Here is a 21485-nt window from a genome sequence, read left to right on the forward strand (position 1 = left end):
GCCTTGGTGAGATTTGACCTCAATACCTCACACAAGAAACCCCCACAAAGCCCAAGTCACACAGATCCGGATAATAACCAGATCTGATCTGAAACCAAATTCGAAATTTTGGGTACTATCCAGAATCTGGATCTGATGGAAGTTAGTTGGATAGCTGATACGATATCCAACTCAGTACCAGATAATTTTATACAACTATTGATCATTTTCAGAGGCATTTTAACTTAACATCAGGTCTTATTTACATGAAAAATATGTATAGCTGATGGCCCCATTTTTTACTAGCAATAATGAAGCAATCAGAAACTATCACCAAATGTTCCTACTTCCTAGGATGCATGAATGAACATTTTTTTTAAAGAAAAATCTTATATAGAGACGCTGTTCGGAATCCCCCTTCCAGTGAGACCTCCAACGCCAGTGAAATCCGAGGTGTTTGGGTAGAGAAGAGTGTACGGCACCTTCACAGGTCCCACCCTGTTCTTCCACTTCTCCGTATTATTCATCTTTATTATCCTATTTTCTATGTGTACCAGCCTCTTGCCAAACTCCTCGAATGCCTTCAAAGCAGCTTCGTCGGCGGTCCATCCAGGGGTGTCCCGCTGGCCGAGGTAAACCTCATCAGACGAATGCCTGGATAAGATCTCTATTAGGGAGATGCCGATCAGGGTCGGGAGTTGGGAAGTGATGGTTCTCAGAAAGAAATTGTCTGGGTCTGCCTCGAGTTCCTCATAGTCCTTCGTCCCAGGCTCTGGCATTAAGCGGCGACTTACGGTTGGACGGTTGGGGAGGTATCCTGCATAAGGGTACTGACCGAAGTTGACCGCAGCGTGGAAGGCGGAGGCAATCCATATAATGATGGTGCTCGTCTGGGTCAGCTCGGACACTGTCTGCATTTTGGGCCACCATGGTTCATCTTTCTTGTCGCCATGGCCTACCTCACGTAGCTCCTTCCACCAGGCCTGGAGCTCGGTATCGGCTTGAACTGCAGCATCGCTGGGGTAGTAAATGGAGCAGTAATCTTCAACCCATTTCTCAATTGCCGACCAGATCTCGAGTCCGTCAACAGCGTAAGGATAGTCCTCTATCAGCAACCGAAGATTGTGGGGCTTACTTGAATCGCGAACCGCAACTCCTCTGAAAGGATACAAAAATGGCATACGGAGTCATTTTGACAGAACCCATTTACACACAAACAGTGAAGATATAGGAAGATCAGTATTAAAGATTGTAGTCACCTCTTAAGTAGATCTGTAGGAAGTCCCTGCTCTGTGAACACCCACTGCTTATATACCATCGATGACAGTTCCAGAGCGTATTTCCGTGGGAAAACCGTCAGTTCAAGCAATCCACCACCATTGATTAGGATTTGCCGAGCTAAGGCATTGATGTTCATTGTGTCCTTGTAATGCGGGAGTAGAAGCTTATAGATTGGGTGCATCACACTCAATTGTCTATTGGTAGCGATAACGAAGGGCTCCATCACGGCATGACTGTTCAACCTGTATTAATAGTAGCACGAATAAAGGACCCAGTTTCGAAGACATTACTTATTGGAGTATTCAGACGAACACCCGAGAAAGATTATAATTTTACCAATGGCTGATTAGCTGATGGCAACCAGAGTCGTTGACGGCAACATAAGCTTTAGCTAGCTGCCACAAGGAGGCCTCCACCCCTTCCTTGGCCGGAGTGTAGACTTCAGAGACCGCCCCATATTTCTCTCCGTCAGGGTGAGGCAAGCTCAGCTCTATCGCTAGAGGGGCCAGGCATCCGTCATCCTTTAAGAAGAGGATCGTTCTGGTGGCATAGATCTGTGTTGAGGTCGAATTGATCCGATTGACGTACGGCATTAATGTATCGTGATGGTTTAAGATGAAGAGCTTGTTTTTCTCAAGCGCCTGCATGACATTAATTAAGCTTACAAGAAATGAGAACTGGAACGCGAAGCGTGCACGTTTGCTTGGAGCAAGACAATAAAAACGAGTAAAGAGACCATACCTGGCTTACGCTCAACCCTTGCATGTTCTTCTCAATGTCTTCGGCCGTAATGATGCTGGTTTGGTCGCCATATAACTCTGGATCAAGATTGCTTACTGGGGGAAATTTCTAGATAACGACAAGGTGCCCGTGTGTTTCAATCAGAAACAAAAAAAAAATAGAAAAAGAAAAAGAAGAAAAGACAGCGTACAGGTAGCAAGTGAAGTCGGAAGAGTAGAGGAATCGAGGAAGCTTAAATGCACCTGAAGCCGGCTAACAACGACGGGGTTCAGTCCTGCAAGCATTTCCCTTGCAAATTCTTCGTCAGTTCTCCAAGCAAACTTATCGGCTGCACCCCACGGAGGTCGTATGAGTAACGTAACAAGAGAATTCGATTCAACCTGTCAGCTCACAGACAGAGACAGAGACAGAGAAGATAGAAAAACCAACTTTAAAAGAAAGACTGCGTGAAGCGTAGGCGTACTCTGAATGACTTGGGGCAGGGGAAACTTGAGGAGTCGCTCGCCATCCGTCCGAACGAGTTCCTTGATCATCTCCAACGGGATCATATCCTTCATCTTGTTCAACGCAGGGAGGTCGGGTAACTGAATGCCGCCCTCGTAGAGGTTGAGAACGTCTTGGAAGGTGTCAAACTCGTTGGGTGTGCTATCTATCAGAGCTTTCGTCTCGGGGAGTATAAACTGAACCACGGATTTGAGAGCATATGCTAAGAAATCCGACATCTTCACGTGACCAAATCGCTCATCTTTTGGGACATAGATGTCGAGGCTTACAAGGGGCAATCTGCTCTCGGTGTTGGGATCTACAAACACGGAAGCAGACATTCAGAGACGTCAACTCTTTCCATTAAGAATCCGTGTTTGAGAAAGAAAACGAATGAGGGTGGGGTGCTCACCTGTCCTAGTGGGCTTTCGACCAGTTCGTCCCCTGCGTGGGTAAGGGAACTGTGGGGAGCCCCCGAGAACAGGGCGGCCATAGTCGGGTCCCTTATCCGGATCACCAAGATCGTTGTAGTAGGCGTAGTCGTAAATCCGGTCCCACTCCTGGAGCTGCCCGGTCCCATCCCCCCTTAGGTGCACAAGCTCCTCTTCCCTGTACTTGCGCAGAGGGTCGGGCGTTTGACTTGGTAGATACGTCTGGCCAACCGTGTAAAAGCTAAATATTAGTGACTAACGAGGAAAAATTATAGCTCCTAAGCAGCTGTCTCGCCCTCTTGAAATCCGACACGTGAACGATACAGCTGGAAAGGTACGGATCACGTATTATCTATCAGTCACGTCAGATCACCGGTGGACAAAGGAGCAGATGGATGACACAAAATCAGATGCTTTTAAGAAAGAGGACAGGTGCCCTCAAACCATGGGCCAATGGCAAATCCGAATAAGATCCCACTCTCTAAATCGAGATTCACAGTTTTAAAAAATGCACCAAAATCAGAAAAGCATGTGGGCTTGATCTATATACTTTTATTCAGCCATACTGTAGAAAAAACCAGAAAACAACTTTTCGTGAAAGCCCTATAAATCCTTTTCATTATTTTTAACTTTCACTAACGCTATGATGGGAGCACGGTAACACTAACACCTCATCTAAAGAGTAGCCAGAATACGCCAAAGCGACTTCAATTACTTTGAAGAAAATATGTTAACCCCACGTTTACTTCGCAAATAAAGAAAGCAAAGAATTATTGAATCAGTTGATTAGACCGACCTCGTTGACGAAGAAGACGCGGTCGTATTCGTAGTAGCTTGTGGGGAAGACCCAAGAATTGCACACGAAATGGAGGCAACCCTTGCCGGGGACATCTTCCAGTGTGATGGTTTTGAGCAAGAACTGACTCCGGTGGTGGTTCTTTACTATGATGGCTCCCGGCATGCCCAGACTCTCGTCCCACTCGAACGTCACCTTGAACGATGACTCCGTGGCCACCGCCGGCGTTATCGTCGTGATCCAGCCCTCTAAGTGGGCTGTCTTGCTTACCTTCCCTCGATTCTCTTTTTCTGCAAATCGAACATGTAAAATGAGTATCTATCGTTTGCGAAAATGCCAAGGCAACATTATTTCCTTTGAACTCCAGTAATATGGGATAGAAATTCTCGTTCAATGTCGGAATTCCAAGTACATAGAAAAGGATTTAATTTAAATAAGACCAAGCAGAGATGCAACTCAAGGTGGACAAGCTTCTTTACATTTTGGCTTTGCTGCTTGCGTCGTTTCCGATGCCTTAAAATAATCCATTAATTTCACATCGCCCAAGATATTAGATATAATATAGTTTTTCTCAGTCGGGAAACCTACCAGCAACCACATTCTAGAAACAAAATTAACACTGGTTCATAGGTTCACTGCACGTTTCTTCACCTTGCTCGATCTGTGTTTCCGAAAGCAGAACTACTAATAGCAGCTTAATCCATCTGTGATAGGTCTCCAAATCCATTCCCAAAGGAAAATAACACATCTTTAACTTTCAAAAAGAAAAAGAAAAAAAAACCAAGTTCCCCTTTTAGTCAAATCCTCAGGAAACTCATTATGCAACCGTTGAAGACAATCGGCAATAAAATGGAAACAAGAAAACCAGTAGCAGATGAGCTTACCTGGATCCCCATGTTCAGCACTTACAAGCTGGAAGGTAACTCCTTTTCCCAGGAACTCACGAAGCCTATCAAGCAATGAAGCACCGAAATCATTGAATCCCAGCACGTTCTTCTTCATCAACACAACGTTCCCCTTGATTTTCACGCCCATTTTCCTATTGCCCCTCCCCGTCACCCAGTCTATGATGTTCATCAACATGGAGTTCCTCCGAGAAGCAGAAAGAAAACAAAGGATAGGGTCAGGCAAGCTGGCAATTTATAGACATAAATTGGGACAACTACTCGGTATTTTGCCTGGGAAGACTTTTCAAATGCGCTTCCAAATAGCTTATCGTTCACGAAAGAAAGATTGGAACCGATTCCTGCTTGGGGAAGCGGCATACTTAGATTCTGCTACTAGTGGAAACCAATTAGAGCTACATAATCTAATATAAAATATTATAATATATGTTTTTTCATTCTCTTCTTTTGTTGATTAAGATAATAATTTATTTGTATTCGGTAAAAAAGTAAAGAATATGTAAATGCAATATAACATATTTTGATAATTCATAATTCATACCCAATTAGATGTAATGCAATAAAAATAAAGTCACTATGCCATTGGTACTTAAAGATGTTCTAATTGTGAATTTTGCACCATACTTGTGCTCATGAATAATATCAATAACCATGTCATGTGTGATTTATTTGTGATTTTTTTATGTCATGTTTATATATTGATATAATGCAATTGTAACATTGATAGAAAAATATGTGCATTTATACATATTAAGGAAGTTGTCGTAATAGTCTTTATATTAAGAAAATATATTATTTTAAAATGCATAAGTAAAAGCACAAATTATCTATTATAAATGTTCATGATGTACATAGTGATGTCTACAAAATTAATTCTCATAATCGACTCAACTTTGGTTTGGAAGAGAAATTATTTATATTCTTTGTAAAAATGTTAATCCATTGACTTGTAGCATACGTTTTTTTGTTTTGTACTTCAACATTTTTTCTTTAACTGGAATAGGTTATGTAAGTAATGTTTGTAACATAATATTCCAAAGTGTTGTATAAGAAGTTACTAAATGAGATTTAACAAACAAATTAAATGAAAAATAAAAATTAGTAAAAGTAATATGTTTTCATCTTATAAGATTAATGCAACACCAGAATTATGCTCATTCATCGTATTATTAGCCAATGATGCTCATGTGTGTATTATTCTTAACAAAGATTATCCAAGTGATGCAACAATTCTTGATGTGCACTAGAAATGACTTTATTTTGTCAATTAATATTTTTCATAATTATGTGTTTATTTTCCACAACTTTTGAAAATGAAGAAAAATGCTATTGACTTTTATGAACTGTGGCCATTATAGCATTGATGTAGCTAAATCATTTCAAGCTTATTTCACATCATATTTTAATTCATCGTTATCAATTTATTTAATGTGACAGAAACATCACTATTCAGAATTTTTTTTAAAGAAAATTTCACAACCGTTTCATTATAACAAAAAATGTTTTCAGGAGGGTAAATAATGCTTAATTGGTTAAATGAGAAGAGTTGGAAGCCAAAGAGAGATTTCTTGGACTCGAAGTCAGGCCCTGCTTGGCATGCATTTGGCTCTATAGTTGGGCGACACGTTATTCTCTGCAAGCGATGTCTTCCTTATTACATTTTCTATGACGCCTCTACTTCATGGATTAATCAGGACAGTGAGAGACTGATAATGAACGTAAGAGAAATAGGCCACCATTAATTGATCGTAGTTATTTACCAATTTTCATTTTTCCATTGATGTGGTGTAACACGGGGTTTGAGCAGTGGCATTAAATGGGAATGACTAATAAAAATATAAAAAAAATATCATTAAATAAGAGAGAGAAAATGAAAGAAAGAGAGATAGAGAGAGAGAGAAGAGAAAATTTTATTGTCTCCCTCTCTTTCTCTCAAACCTTAGCCATACCCCTATTTTCGTTGAAGTCTAAGAAGTTCAAAAAAGTCCCGTCGTACCAACTCCATGGAAGCGTACAAGACTCCTTCCTTTTACTCTCTCAATCAAATGTCTCTCTCCCTAGTCCTACCTCCTTTTGAAGCCAAAGAAGACTCTTCAGCTTAGATTTCTCTCTCCCTCACGAAACGAATCCACTATCAGTGGCAATTTGGCTTGGTGGATCTCCAGATATAGGCAGCCCACCTAAGATAAACTTTGACAAAACATTTTGCTACCTTGATGAGAAGCAGACAGAAACAACCCTAAAAACAGTCAAACACGCCAAAACTTATGGACGCACTCCCATGTCGGTGCGGCCATTAAGGGCGCATCGCCATCATTTCAAAAGAATACGGGGTGAGTCCGAGTGACTCGTAAAATTTATGAGTCGACCATGCTGAGTTAGGAGTCGACTCGGTGAATCTAATAAGCTTAGAGCATGTCTCCACCTAAAATATAATTGAATTAATTAAAAATATATTTTAAACACATTATTTACAAATTAGAAAGTTATCTTTTGTTTTTTGGTCGGTGATAACTGATAAGATAAAAAAAAAAAAAAAAAAAACTTCCTTTGCTCTTTTGTCAAAGGCGAAATATTAGCCGTCCGATTGTTCTGATGGACGCAGTTTTGAGCGCTGAGAGATCTCGTCAAGCCCATCTTTTCGAGCCAGTAGGGTGCGGGATTTGCAAATTTCGCACGAAACGCCTCGTCTTAACCAAGTTTATTAAGACTCAATAACGAATAGTTAAAAATAAGTTGTCGCTTATTTAAACGACTTCGGGGAGTGTAAACCGCTTCTCCCCGACTCTCGTGTTCGGGCGTTCAGAAATCAGAGCGATAAAAGCTCTGAAAAGATTTTCACGCCAACGGACGTGTTCTATCTGCTGATTCCTCCATCTGCTCAAACCTGCGGGACTCATCTACTTCATTATCCCTCCACTCGATCTCCACCTCTGGGCTTCACCTACCGATTTTAGGGTTTCAGATTTAATGAGCTGGAACAGGTGAGGGTTGATGGGGGTCGGAAAAATGGAGATCCAGAAAAAGCCACCCTCTCGAGCCTCACATCAAGATGTCACCAATGGTGTTTCACGTTCCGGTTAGTTTTTGGTTCTTCAATTCGTTTTGTTTGATAACTTTCTGTAAGATTTATGTTGGAAAGTTGTGATTTTTTTAGTTGAAGCCGGAAAGTTTAGTCTCGGTTTTTTTATTTCTGATCTGAACTGGAGATCTAGGCATTTCCTTTTTACGTAAGTTTGAGCGTTTCGCCTCGACAATTTTGATCAATCTTCTCTCCGCTGCACTAAATTGGAGAGTATAATATAATTGCGCATCTTGTGCACCAAGGTGTTGAGGTTGTAGACTTGCATATTTTAGATCCGGGAGTGCTAAAAAAAGACTGAACCCAAAATGTAACGTGAATTGATTGTAGTTAGTTATTAGTACCCGCTCCCCGAAAATGTTTTTCTTCTACCTCTTATTTAACTCCATTTTTTACTATCAGTTGTCATTTTTTTTCCTAAAAATTGAATACTTAGTGGCTTTTATATAGGGTTATCCAACTAGAGGCGTGAACGCAAAGTAAATTAATGAAGTTTCGCTGCAGCGGACCATGTTGATTACGAGTCTAAAAATTGATTTAGGTTCAGCTATCTTGGGAAAAAAATAGGGGAAGAATCGCAAATGATTTTCATTCATTATGGATGGCGTTTATGTTCAGTTCAAAATCAACCATTCATACTCCACTACACTAAGAAAGTTGGCAAACTATTTTGAGCTTTAGCATATTATTAACAAATCCTATTTGGATATTTGATGCTGATCTCTCCGACTCTCTTAGGCTATGTATGGCATTTGATAATGACTTAACTTCCTGCTGACTTCTATCGTGATGCGACAAGGAGGCCTGGGAAGCAGTCCATGTTTTTTTTAGCTTTTGCGGGCAAACAAAATGAGCAAGCAGTAATACAGAGACACTGAAGTACATCTAAAATAAGTGTGAATGGAAAAAAAGACTATAATGACTTTCTTTTTTGCTTCTGAACACTTCTAGGTTGTGACTCTTTTCTGGATCAATATTTTATTATGTGGTTAATTCTTTCCTTTGTTCATCTTATACACCAGAATTTGAAATGCCTTGAAATTATTCCTGAGGGACTGGTGTATCTTCGGTCCATCTCGTGAGGTCTGATTTGGGGATGAATGGTTAATGTGCTGAACAATTGAATCAAGGATTTAGGGAGAACTATATTATAGGTCGAGGGAGTAGTTATTAGGAGCAAATATGTTATTCAATGACATTGGATTGGAATCTGAATGATGGGTATAATCTCCCAGGAAATAAAGACCACACAAATACACTTTTTCTTTTTCAAATTGCTGGATCGAATTTGCTCATTGTGCTGTTTTTTGTGGAGCTACATAGCTAGTGATATGGTCATTGAATTGACATAATAGCAATTTCCTCTATTCTCTTTAAGTTGTTTTAAGCTCACTGTTTGGCTACAAGATTCAAATTTCACTTTGAGGAGTTTACTATTCTGATCTTAAGTCACTGAAGGAACTTTTGAGTATCATTGTTTGCTTATTGTGCTCTGTGTGCAGTATCTTTGTGGACTGCATTTGGTCAATAGTTCAAAAAACTTTGTATTTTTTAAGGTTTCAAATCTCATTATATTTGAAGTTGCCTCTATGCCTGCTTCATGTTGTAGCAGTTTATTTCTAGCTCCTCAATAATGTTAATATTAACTTTTTGTGACTCCTGCATGGATGGACTTGTGCTTTTCCAATTATCTGATAAATGTGATCAGTGATGTTTCAGAAATTACAGCTAGCTGTGCTTTTCTGCCGGAGAAGAAGTTTGGGGGAATTTTTCATCTGTGCTTAACTGTTGTTATCTCTTAATTTTGCAGGTCTTCAGGAGAAACATCGGGTCGAACTAGAAAATTTGACATTGATGTCACAACCCTTTAAGACATTAAAGTTTTTTATTTTGGCTATCATGCAATATTTAAAGCAGTCTGTGTTATATGTATTGTCTAGGGGTGTTTGGCTTATGGTATTAAGTGTGGTATTAGTAGCTTCCGGACTTTGTCTCATTGGTGTTGCTGATGCTTATGAAAAGGTATTAGGTTGCACAATCTGTCTATAAAATGTTGGATCTAATTTTTACAGATTGGTTCTTTAACTTTTAGTGGTGCCATATTTGTGCAGCATTTCCAGGAAATTCTCAGCTACTTAAGATTTGTAGTCTGGTGGATTGCACTTGGAGTAGCTTCATCAATTGGACTTGGTAAGACAAATGTGGTCTTTTAGGTGTTTCTCAAAGTCAAGTTATAGGTCACACATTGCTTAGTAACTTAGTTTTCTGTTTTGAAGGGTGTGAACATCAGGCTGATTTAAAAAGAATTTATGATGTTAAGTTCTGTACTGTATTTTCCTGAGCTTTTTTGCTGGATTCTTTTCCTCTTTGCTTGGCTTGTTGATTTCTTGCATGAAGAACTGGTCTGACTATCTTGGCTGAGAACTAGTAATATGCCTTCCATTGATGAGTAACGTATATCTTAACCAATTTACATGGCCTTTTGCAGGATCTGGTTTGCACACATTTGTATTATATCTGGGCCCACATATTGCTTTGTTCACTATAAAAGCCATGCAATGTGGCCGAGTTGATTTGAAGGCTGCTCCATATGATACCATTCAATTGGAAAGGGGCCCGTCTTGGCTTGACAAGGCTTGCACAGAATTTGGACCGCCAGTGTTTCCATCATTGCCTGATTCTCTTGTTAGAGTGCCACTCAGCAGCATATTGCCTCAAGTTCAACTAGAGGCCATATTATGGGGTTTTGGTACTGCTCTTGGGGAGCTTCCTCCATATTTTATATCAAGAGCAGGTATATGCCATAGTTATTTACTTCTTTAATGAGTTAATGTGCCAGAAAATTAGTAAAAGGACTCACAACCTTGATTGGAAATCAACTAACACCGACCATGTAAATCTCCTTCAACTTCAAGGGGACTTGAGTAGTGAGTCTAGAAAATCTCATCCCACAAAGATGAGATATTTATTCTGCTTTGTTAGAATCAGCTGCACCTAAATGGCTTGACTGGGAAAGGTGTTTCTCACTCCCATGGGAGTGAATAACACCACCACAACTGGAGTTCCCATTAAAGTTAAGCTTAATGATACCAATAGTGCTTTGGGGTTGTGGGCGGGGGGGGGGGGGGGGGGGGGGGGGGGGGGGGTTTGCACTCTGGAAGGGAGAATGTAATTACTTGCATGGAGCCCAAATTTTTTAATTAGTAGCTATGCATGCTCTGTGGTGCTGAGTCGACTCGCGACTTGGGCAAGTGATTTGGGATTGGGTGAGCCAAGTCAGGAGTGGGACTTGACCCTTCTGTTCCAGCCGAGGTCTCCTCTGACTTGCCCTGAGTTCCGACACCAGACGATGAGTTGTGATCTGACTAGGTCGTTTTGACTCGGATTTTCAAGTGTCTGAGTCAGGTCCTGAGTCTGAGTAAGAAAACTCTGGTTTGCTGTTCTCTCCCGGAGATGGGTAGAATTATTTGGAAAATCATGCTGACTGTGGTTCATTGGCATTTCTGGAAGGAACAGAACCAGAAAACCTTCTCCAATGGGCCTTTTCTGCAGGAAGTGTGATCGAGAGGGTTCTTAGAATATACCTTTTCTGTTCAAATGTCCAATAATACTACTGTGGGTAGTTTTCAGAAAATTTATCCAAATACTTTAGCAATATATGAGGAGAAAAAGTGCCAGTCCTTCACTTCAAATTACAGCATGAGGCAACTGCAAAATGACAGTCCTATAATTATGAATAAAACTTTGACAAAAGAATCATGTCATCATATGTAGGACAGAGGCATGCTTGTCCAATCAGGTTCATATGCCTCAGATGGGTAAAGTTGTTTTCAGTTAAAAAAAAAGTATGTATGAGAAATTGTACCGTTGCTTGTTCAGACTGCTGAGCTGAATGTCATGGGCTTCAGAATCTCAGAGTGTTTTTTTCCCCACAAGATTCTGAGCATGTTTGATAGTTCTACCAATCGGGATGTATTCAATTTGACCTATATTTGATTAATTAAGCTTTTCACATAGAGCACAGGCATATGGTGGTTTATGTGTTAAACTTTTCCATGAATTGGACACATTATTGGCGCTAAGTGATATTTATATTTATGTATCAGAAATACAGATCACATTTGTAAGAGCTTTAGAAAATTCCTAAGAAACTATAATCTGTGACTAGTATAACTTTGAATCCTGACTGCCTGAGGTGGTGCTTGTAATTCTCAAAATCTGGTTGTTTTTGTTTTAAACTTATCCACTATCAAGAGAGAAGGGTGGTTTATTGGCCATTACATTTGTTTAGTTGTTTTAGTTGTAACAAGGGTCTGGGATTTCGTTTATTATTATTATCATTTTTTAGAAAAGTGTGTCCGTTTATCATGTTATAGTATCTGAACTTCTTTAAGTGTGGCTTGTGATTTTTTACAATAGTTACCTCTCTGATTCCATGGTGGGGAATCTGGGGAACTGCTGTTTTGCTCAAAAAAGAAAAAAAATCTGGGGAACTGCTGACTTGTGTAGTCGTCTAATGTCCAAGACAAAATGGGCGTATTTTGTGCACTAGAAGTATCCACTTGTATTCCTTGGTGGATACATTTGATGTGCAGTCTTTTTTAAAAAGCCTTGACATATGAGCATTGTAGTTGTTAGTATTGGCCTTTTTTCTTAGCATCAGGATGTTCTTCTCATGAGTTTGTGTTTGCTTTAGTTTGGATGGCGAGAAAATTTTATTAAGAAGAGAAGGGAGGCATCTGTTTGGGTTTTTGTTTGTTATTACCTGATTTATGGGGTTCCATTTGTTTCAGCGCGTATATCAGGTCGCAAGATGGAAAACATGGAGGAATTTGATGCTTCTTCGAAAGAAACTGGAACCAGAACTGGTTATCTTAATCGTCTCCAATATTGGCTCTTTTCTCATTCACAGCATTTGAACTTTTTTACTATCTTAATACTTGCTTCGGTTAGTTGCTAATTCATGTCTTTCTCTTAGTTTCTTCTGGTGTTTTAGTCATTTTCCTATTACTGTTGGTTTCCACATCTCTTTTATTAATGGTTGACCATGGATATTAAGTATTTCTTGTCATTAAGCAGATATTGAAAGGTGATGTACATTACCTAATGCATTTCAGGTGCCTAACCCATTATTTGATCTAGCTGGTATTATGTGTGGGCAATTCGGAATACCATTTTGGGAGTTTTTTCTTGCAACCTTGACGGGGAAGGCTTTGATTAAAGCACACATACAGGTTCTGTTGAAGTTTCTTCACCCTTTTTGGTTGATGAAGTTGTTAGTTTAGTTCTTAATCTATTTACATTGATAGGTATTCTGCTTTGGTTTGAATCTAAGTAATGTTGTGCTCGATAAATTTGTACTTCATTTAAGTTGCTTTAACTCTTTCCACAAAATGAGTTTTCATATGCAATTCATATGGTTACTGACTCCCTGTTTGTTTACCAGACGGTTTTTATCATTTCCGTTTGCAATAATCAACTTTTGGAGTGGATAGAAAACGAATTGATTTGGGTGTTTGGACATATTTATGGTCTTTCTTCTATCTTGCCTAGCCTCATTTCAAAGTTGCACAAGGTTAAGGAGAAGTATCTTACAGCTCACGTTCCATCTCCTACTATTAAGGTATCAGGATTTAGATATGTGCCTGTTTAAGTACTTTGTACTATCATTATTAATTGCTTGCTGTACAAGCATTGAAGATGTGACAAAGATAACAAAACAAGGGCAACTAGAGAAATTTTTTGGTAGTATATACTAATAATGGGCCCTCACCACTGAAATGCTGATTTTGAAATTTTCTTTCTTGTTTAATGCAATTACTTGTGGGTAAAGCCTTGCAGTACAAGGAGTTAAATGTGACAAATTCTGTCTTTTTTTGTTTCACATAGTTTCCCGGCTACAGGTTTTTCTATTGACGACTGCTACTTTATTTTGTCCAGGCAAAGAAATGGAGCTTGTCATGGTCTTCAATCTGGACTACTGTAGTCTGGCTCATGCTCATTCACTTTTTTATTAAGATTGTCAACTCGACTGCACAGAGATTTCTGAAGAAACAACAGGAATTGGAGGTGGCCGCTTTGTCATCTTCATCAAGTGGTTACAGTGGCGAGTGCCCGCATACATCTCAGAAGTAACAGGATTAACGTCTCCAGTTTCCTACAGGTGGACATTTTTTGGTATACAGAAACCATTTGGGATGACTGTCGACAGTTCAAAGGCCAACTTTTGTCATGTATAGAATTAACCACGACGTTTACAAAGTATGGGTTTGTAAAATTCTCTTTAAATCAGGGGAGCATATGCGGCAGTTGAACCATTATTCTCTGCAGGCATTGAATCTGGAAATGTTGATTCTTTTGAGAAAATGTGACATCATTATTGATTGATTGGCGCATTAATCGAGTATCTATGGACGATCTTAGAATCAACGCACAATGTTCTGTCAGGTGCTTTCTTTGCATTGGACAAAAAGGAAAAAAAAAATGACAAAATTGGAAAACCTTGATCACCCTCGACCCTGACGGACTTCTTCACTATTAAGCAATTGGCAGATTATCATCAAACTGATTTAGATGTCTTTGGCCGTTCTAAAACAATAACAAAGACTTAATTAGTGTCGAGATCAAATGTCATTGAGATATAAACTATTTTTCAGAATTAAGCGTTCAGTAAAAGAAATCAATGCTGTTCTAACCGGATGGAAATCCAACTCGGTTCTTTCTGTAAGGCTTATGATAAAAGGTTTAATGTGAATGCTGGAATGTTATCAGTTCTCGGTTGTTACGATCACTTCAAGCTTTTGAAAAAGCATCTCGAATATTTGAAAAACAGCTACGGTACGCACTTGTCGGCCATAAATAAAAGTATAGTAAGAAAGAAAGAAATCAAAACTTGGCTAAAGGAGCTAAAGAAATTAAAGAGACTTTTTTGTACTAATCAATTGTTTTCTCCTCCAGCTACTATTGGAGGGATTCTTATCAAGGCAGACTTCGTCAGTTCGTCCTAAACCGAAACCCAGTCCAGCAATGTCACCTTTTACACTAGTCTTCGTGTATTTTTAAGATGTCATTGAAAATTTGGAACAAACATAAAAGTGTGAGAAAAAAAAAAAAAAAAGATAACCAGAATTTCAGACCGGAGGATGGATTCTATGAACAAATTCTCTTCCACAGATGAGAATAATGATGAAAGAATTTTTATCCAAGAAGATAAAAGGCGAGGATGATCTCCTCTGATGCCCTGCATTGAATCTAAAATCACCGTCTATTTGAAGGTAGAATTGCAAGATAAGTGTATAAAACTTGCCTACAATAATATCCTAGGTGCTTTGGAATTGTACATCCAGGCCTTTTTAGTAATGAGAAGTTGATTGACTAGCCAACCCAAGATCAACTATAAAAAAATATATTAGTCAGATGATTCTCCATCTCAAGATTTACAGATTAATAACTTATGCACCTTAACTCCACAACCAAACCTTAAAAATATGTTTGTGGTGTTATTTGGCCATGAATCCTAGATAAGCTGTAAATATTTGTTGGTCAAGTTACTAAGACTTTACTAGTTTGGTCATAAACTTTCTAGCAAGATTATAAGCTTCAACTTGGCACCCACTTGAGAAGTGAACAGTTCAATTGAACTCAAGTCAATCACATTTGATTATTTATTGACATAAGTACATGTCATGTAATATAATCTTTTCAAAATTTTCGAAAAAATTCTTCCTGAATTAGCAGGAGAGAGGGGGGATGAAGATTTGCGTTTTCCTCACCTAGAAAAGAAAGGGTAGGAGGAGGGCTGCTCTACGCCCTCCATCACTAACTTTTTTCTATAGTAAAGGAGGTGTCTCCTACCCACATCCTTGTTGCTCGACAGTGAAGAGAGCAGGGCACCCCTTTTCCATCATTGCAAGGAAAAGGGGGAAAAGAAGGGCAACAAGTGCAGCCTCTCCTGCCCTTGTTTACTGCTGTTAAGGGAAGAGCTTACTCTCCCGGCAATTGAGTGTGGGGAGGGTGGAGCTCCTCAGCCGCTCCTGCCAAAAAGAGAGCAGGAAATCAACTGATTTGTTAGTTAAACATATTAACTCAGTCTAGTCAACCAGGTTTTAAACCCAATTCCCTGTCTTTTTCAGCTTTGAGCCACAATAGAGATTTGAGTCTGATTGAGTCCAGATTTACGATCAGTATTAGCTTAAATTTTGTAATGTTGAGTTCAAGTCAGGTGACTCACAAATCAGATAAAGCGTATGTATATCCAATACTCACAAGCCTTTCAAAAAAAAAACTGTACAACAGATATGAGGAGCTCTAAATGAGAAACTGGCCATCCAACAATAATTACAGCAAGCTATCAAAAAATAACCTCTCTTAGTTTTAAGCTTCTGAGTTCTGCATAAAACCCTATACCACAATTCTTGAAAATAGATATCTCCAATATTCATATTCAACTTTAGAAAGTAAAATGTTTGTACATATATTGAAACACAGCATACAGATTTCAAATTCTTGCCGAGCTTCTTTACATTAACTTAGACATCAAGATTTCAGAAGTTCCCTTAAGGTTGATGTACTAGCCTGCTGCTGCTCCCACTTGAGGTCATCAGAAAAAGTAGAAAATGCAGCCCTGAGATCACCATTTGAAACAGATAAATAGTACCTCATAGTAGCATCGTCCGTATGCATGCTTTTCTTTATGGTCTCCAATATCCTGCTCTTTTCTCTGTCATTAGTCCGGTCTGACAAATAGCTGAGTTTGCCATTCGGCCTGCCTTCTGGATACAGTACTGCCACTTCTCTCTTGGCATGGGAATCCAACTCTATGTAGCAGGTGCTATTCACAAGAGCTTCTGGGTTGTTTATAGGGATCAAAAGCCTCTCTCTTGAGTGTATTCCATGGTCGCTCATCATATTGTTCAAACGTTTTAGGTCCATTACCTGCAAACCCCATTAGTCAAGAATACTACAGCCACGAGCAATTGGCTGGGTTCGCTTGTTCTTGAGAATAACTAAAATGATAGAAGTAGGAAATCTTGACCAAGAATGTAACTAGAACACATAATTTAGGAAGTTCTCCTTCAACTTGAACAATCTAAAAGCACCACTTCTAAAATTGGGAGTTCAGACGATCCTTTGCGTCAAGACAAAAACCAACATCTATCAAATATAGCGATAGCAGTATCTAAAAATTTCTCTAAAATGAAGTTCCAAACTCAAACAGCTGAAAGCTAAATCTCAGATTAGTTAATGCAAGGTAATGCGTCTATAAACTTGGAAGTATGGTTTTGGATAAACATTATTCTCCACATAGACATTAACGAGCATTCGCTCCGGGTTAGAACCGATCAACCATAATTAGCCGTTCCAGCCTGACAACCGGTTCTGAATTCATATTCTCTGTGCATATGTGGCTTCAAGACAATAAAAACTGGAGAAAATTGACAATGATTTCGTTCATTGCGGCGATTCTTCGCCCAAGTAAAAGTGGATCTAGGTCCAGTAAAGTTCATTTCAAATCCAACCAGCCAGCACTCCAAATTCTAAACATGGAAGGAAATACAACACAGAGGCCATATGAGCAAAGAATGGTATACCTGGACCGAGTACTTGACAGCAAGGCTGGCGACAGTATCACCACGCACTAACCGGTGCGAGAAAGCAAACTTGTGGAGCCCGTTGTCGCACCAAAAACTTCGTGAAGATGGGTTCCCGATGACATCCTTCAACTGCCATGGAGATTTGAAAACTCTAGTCCGCATTTCTCGATCAGACGCGATCAAATTCCAAAGGCGACAAACGCATGCAGCTCGAGCTAGATCCGAGAGAGGTAATCGCTCGAAGATCGAACGGAGGATGTCCTTGGAAATTAGGGCAGAGAAATTGGAATTCATGGGCGAGATGACACAAGAGGAGCTGCAGCGCTGGGAAGAATTTTCAGAGGAATGGTTGTGGGTATGTGGGGGCGGTGAATCGGTGATGAGTTGTCTCAGGATGTCATCGTCTTCATCACCGCAACAGCCCATCCCGTCGCCTGGGAGGTTCACTGCTTCAGCTTTTTCGCCGGCGGTAGTAAATTGAGGAAATTTTGCGCCTTTCAGCTTTGTTTTTCTTCTTTTTCCCCAAATCTCAAACCTCGGCAATACTCTCATCATACGTATACCATTTTGTTTACGTACTTGTCTTCGCCTCCAATTATGTCACGTGTGCAGCGAAATTAACGGCTCGGTCGTGACGAAGGAAGTGTACGATAGATGAGAGATAAGGATAAATTACTGTGTTGGCACAGAACATATTTCATGAAATGGGCGATTTGAGAGTGTTTTTTCTATTCATGATAGGTTTCTAGTGAATTCTTACTCATTTCCTTAAGCTTCACAAATACTCACAAATGGGCGATTTGAGAGTGTTTTTTCTATTCGTGATAGGTTTCTAGTGAATTCTTACTCATTTCCTTAAGCTTCACAAATACTCACAAACGTTTTCAATTTGTTCTTACTTTTACAGTTCATAAAATTTGGAGAAAAGAAATATATTGCAGATCTTCCTTGTTTTTTTAGTATCTTGCTGCCATTTCTCATCGTTGTCTTTGCCCAATTTGACAGTTTGATGAAAACACCAAAGAGGAGAACCAAATCAAGAATATTTCATGAGTTTAGGCAATCTGGTGTCCTGAAAATGTTTGAGAGACAAACATGGCAATTTGTTTTCTTTCTTGGCAATAAGGAAACACCATTACACAAATAAACTAAATAGGAAAAAAAAAGGTGCTTAGTTCCCTCTAAAGATGAACAAGGGAAAGAGTCTATAGCTAGCTAGATGCAACCATGGTCACTTTTGATGCACCCTAAGACCATGCCAACAGTAACCATACAAGAAGTAGCCTCAACTGAAAATTTTGCCATCAAATTGTGCAGCTATCGAATAAGGCTGCATATGCAGATGGGTTCAGGAGCTCCAAATGCATCAGAAAATCTTACCTAGAGAGTAAGCACACCAAAAAGAATCACACAGCATCATTACCTTCCCCATCCATGACCAAGGCCATAAGGATCCATGTAGCCACCTGCATGAACTTCGTGATCGCTCCCATAACCTCCAATTCCATCGTGATGGAGATGGTGGTCGTGACGATGATGATGACCATTATCGTTGATTGCTTTATCGAGAGTATTCTGGATGTGCTCTGGTAAAGGCTCTTCTTCTTTGCTCAATCTGACTGATTTTGGTAGTGATGATACAAACTTGGAAATATTTTCAGCTAGCTCATCCACAGCATCTTCCTGAGATATCACATGCCAAACAGCATCAATGAAGTGCAAGTCATTTATCCAAACAAGTAATCCATCAATGTTGTTACACAGTCTATTAGTATACGGCCGGCTTAACCTACAGAAATGAAATGGTAAAAAAATGAAAAGAACTAGTGATATGCCAAAAGCAGACAAAGAGTAGTTAACCAACGGATAATCACAGAATAGCTAGACTAACCTTTTGCTAACTACCACATAGATCACCGAAGAAGAACAAACTGGAAATGCACCATTATTTAGTTGACACTAGACGGAAATTTCATATGGAGATGAGATGCATAAAGCAGACAATTAGAAAATGGCATGGTGAGCCTCAGTAAGGATTCATATAGAACACCAAAGACCACTGAGGATACATGATGTCTCAACGTTAAAATAGTTAAGTAGATGGAAACTTCAAATGGAATCCCTTCGTGATTCATATGCACTTTGGACTTGGACTTCAATACTAACAACAGAAGCAAGTCATGAATCAAGTTAGTTGAGAGGGTCGCCATAAAAATAACCAGCTCTCCAACTGAAAACCAACAATTACTCCATTAATAGAAGGGAGTTTCTCAGCCTAATCTTATTCTTGGGAAATCCCTGCTGCTCACAGCATTCAGCTGATGCTTAGCCCCCAATAATGTACTGAGCCATTCTTTGATTTATTAATGAAACACATTACAAGTTCAAGAAAAAAACTCATAATGAAGATTCACAGCAAACAAACTGCAAATACTACATGGAGATGAAAGGGCCCTCTGTTCAACTCTTCCCAAGAAACTAGACAAACCAAGCCTCCAGTAAGTAGGCAACTTAGTGATGCTAGAAACAATGTTGGGTCCCAAGGGTAACAACTTCCATAAGATCACAAGAACGTACATAGCCATTTGGATAAATAGTAATGTCCTTGATGTCCATCAGTTGATCCAACCATAGAAGAAAACATCACAACTGAAAATCTAGGAGCTTGAAGGACAGGAGGGATCTCTCTATGCATATGCATAGAGAAATTTAATAATCTTGTTCTGAGCATCATGATTAAACACAAGATGGTTCGGAGCAAACGTTCAAAAGAAGCTCAATCAACTGAAAGATCGATACTCACCTGAGGCCACCTTCCTCCAGAATGGAGCACAAATTTTGCCCCAGGTAATGCACTAGAAACACGGCCTCCCTCGTCCGTCCACCCTTCTGACCAGTTTCCCGACCAAATCACTTGAATAGGGACTTCCCTTAGTTTTTCCTGACGACCCCATTCCCCCAAATTAAAACTGTAATTCAAGCCTTTTCCAACTCCTACCACAGCTCTCCGACCACCCTTCCCTTTCAGAAGAGCTCTATGGGCGTCCGCCACAGGTCTGTGTATGGATCGAGAACAGCAGCGTCTCATTAACTCATAATAAACAAGCGGAACCCCCAGCACAAACTCTCTGATGACCGGAATTTCCAGGGCCCACAATGGTAGCGCCCCCGAACTTGGTGCTGAGTCAATAATTGTCACGCTACGGACCGATCCAGAATTTTCGGATGCCCAAATTGCGCCAGGTCCCAAACCAGTATCGTGCAAGATTAAGTGGACTGGTGTCAGACCCATGGAATCTATCGCTTGCTGGATAATGCGACTCAGTTCGGCAGCGTCACACACTAAGGGCTTCAGGGTTTTCCTCTTTGAAACCCTCATTTCGAGCTCATCGTAAGGAATTTGCCCACTCTCGATGAGTTGATCGAAGCCCCAAAACAAGCCCTTCTCTCTGATTTCATCATAAACATCCAAAAACCTCGCTAAAACTCCACCGGAGGCTTCGGTTTCTTCTAAAACTGACTTATCGGAGAACCCAGATCCAGGAAGATCAATAGCGACAGCTCGAAAACCATTTGATCCAAGAGCTTGAAGCAGTTTTCGGAAAGAGAAGGAACTAGAGCCGAATCCGTGAATCAGAACCAACGTTTCACCGTCTCTAGGGCCAGTTTCAATGGCAAAAATTTCAATTGGCGAACGGCCAGGGTTTATCTGGACTTTGATGGTTTTACCGTTAGAATAATGGAGGCGAAGATCATCGGGTAAACTTAAAAACCATGATTTTTCATCTTGGGGAAGCAGAGAATAGACAGCGGCAACAATAGCTGCAATGAGTGAGACGCAAAGCGTGAAATAAAACCAGAAAATGAAGGGATTTGGTGAAGAATCGGGAGGAGGATGAGGAGGAGGTAAAGAATGTTTCCGTTCTTCCGAAGAACTGCTAGTACTGGGTTTTTCTTCTTTGTCGTTGTGTATTTCGGTGATGATAGCCATTAGAGGTTGCTTGCAGAGACGTAGCAAGAAGCCGCAAAAGGAGACGGGGAGCTTACTCTGCTGAACATGCCAGGAAAAAGTTTCTCGTTTCTCTTTTTCGGCGGGAGCATTATTAAAAAAACTCCACGACTCGCAAGACATTTCAACCTGTAAGACCAATTTGAATTTGACCATTGAAACGCAAAAAGACATTTGGTCCCACT

The 21485-nt window shown here is 39.9% G+C and overlaps 4 protein-coding genes across 4 annotated transcripts; 1 reads left to right on the forward strand and 3 right to left on the reverse strand.

The window, feature by feature from the left end:
* Positions 1-190: 190 nt before the first annotated feature.
* On the reverse strand, positions 191-4799 carry LOC137945721 (probable linoleate 9S-lipoxygenase 5). The gene is made up of 9 exons (XM_068791710.1): positions 4596-4799; positions 3712-4001; positions 2897-3137; positions 2465-2803; positions 2244-2329; positions 2002-2109; positions 1597-1901; positions 1239-1502; positions 191-1137 (listed from the first exon to the last, which is right to left on the reverse strand). Exons 1-9 carry the CDS (start codon positions 4792-4794, stop codon positions 369-371), a joined length of 2601 nt encoding a protein of 866 aa, XP_068647811.1. The 5' UTR covers positions 4795-4799; the 3' UTR covers positions 191-368.
* A 2590-nt stretch (positions 4800-7389) lies between these two features.
* LOC137946045 (vacuole membrane protein KMS1-like) lies at positions 7390-14081 on the forward strand. Its single transcript, XM_068792210.1, has 8 exons — positions 7390-7695; positions 9509-9720; positions 9810-9888; positions 10187-10492; positions 12492-12646; positions 12816-12932; positions 13145-13321; positions 13639-14081. The coding sequence occupies exons 1-8, from the start codon at positions 7611-7613 to the stop codon at positions 13831-13833; spliced, it is 1326 nt and encodes a 441-aa protein (XP_068648311.1). The 5' UTR covers positions 7390-7610; the 3' UTR covers positions 13834-14081.
* Positions 14082-16038: 1957 nt separating this feature from the next.
* Positions 16039-17814, reverse strand: LOC137946284 (F-box protein At1g55000). The gene is made up of 2 exons (XM_068792518.1): positions 17289-17814; positions 16039-16632 (listed from the first exon to the last, which is right to left on the reverse strand). Exons 1-2 carry the CDS (start codon positions 17715-17717, stop codon positions 16234-16236), a joined length of 828 nt encoding a protein of 275 aa, XP_068648619.1. The 5' UTR covers positions 17718-17814; the 3' UTR covers positions 16039-16233.
* A 504-nt stretch (positions 17815-18318) lies between these two features.
* Positions 18319-21398, reverse strand: LOC137945739 (protein AUXIN RESPONSE 4-like). Its single transcript, XM_068791736.1, has 2 exons — positions 20095-21398; positions 18319-18974 (listed from the first exon to the last, which is right to left on the reverse strand). Exons 1-2 carry the CDS (start codon positions 21280-21282, stop codon positions 18711-18713), a joined length of 1452 nt encoding a protein of 483 aa, XP_068647837.1. The 5' UTR covers positions 21283-21398; the 3' UTR covers positions 18319-18710.
* Positions 21399-21485: the final 87 nt, after the last annotated feature.

The sequence above is a fragment of the Aristolochia californica genome, unplaced genomic scaffold (assembly GCF_029961685.1).
Source record: "Aristolochia californica isolate CCGP_79_NKW_82.1479 unplaced genomic scaffold, dmAriCali1.0.hap1 SCAF_12, whole genome shotgun sequence".
In the NCBI taxonomy this organism is placed as follows: Eukaryota; Viridiplantae; Streptophyta; class Magnoliopsida; order Piperales; family Aristolochiaceae; genus Aristolochia; species Aristolochia californica.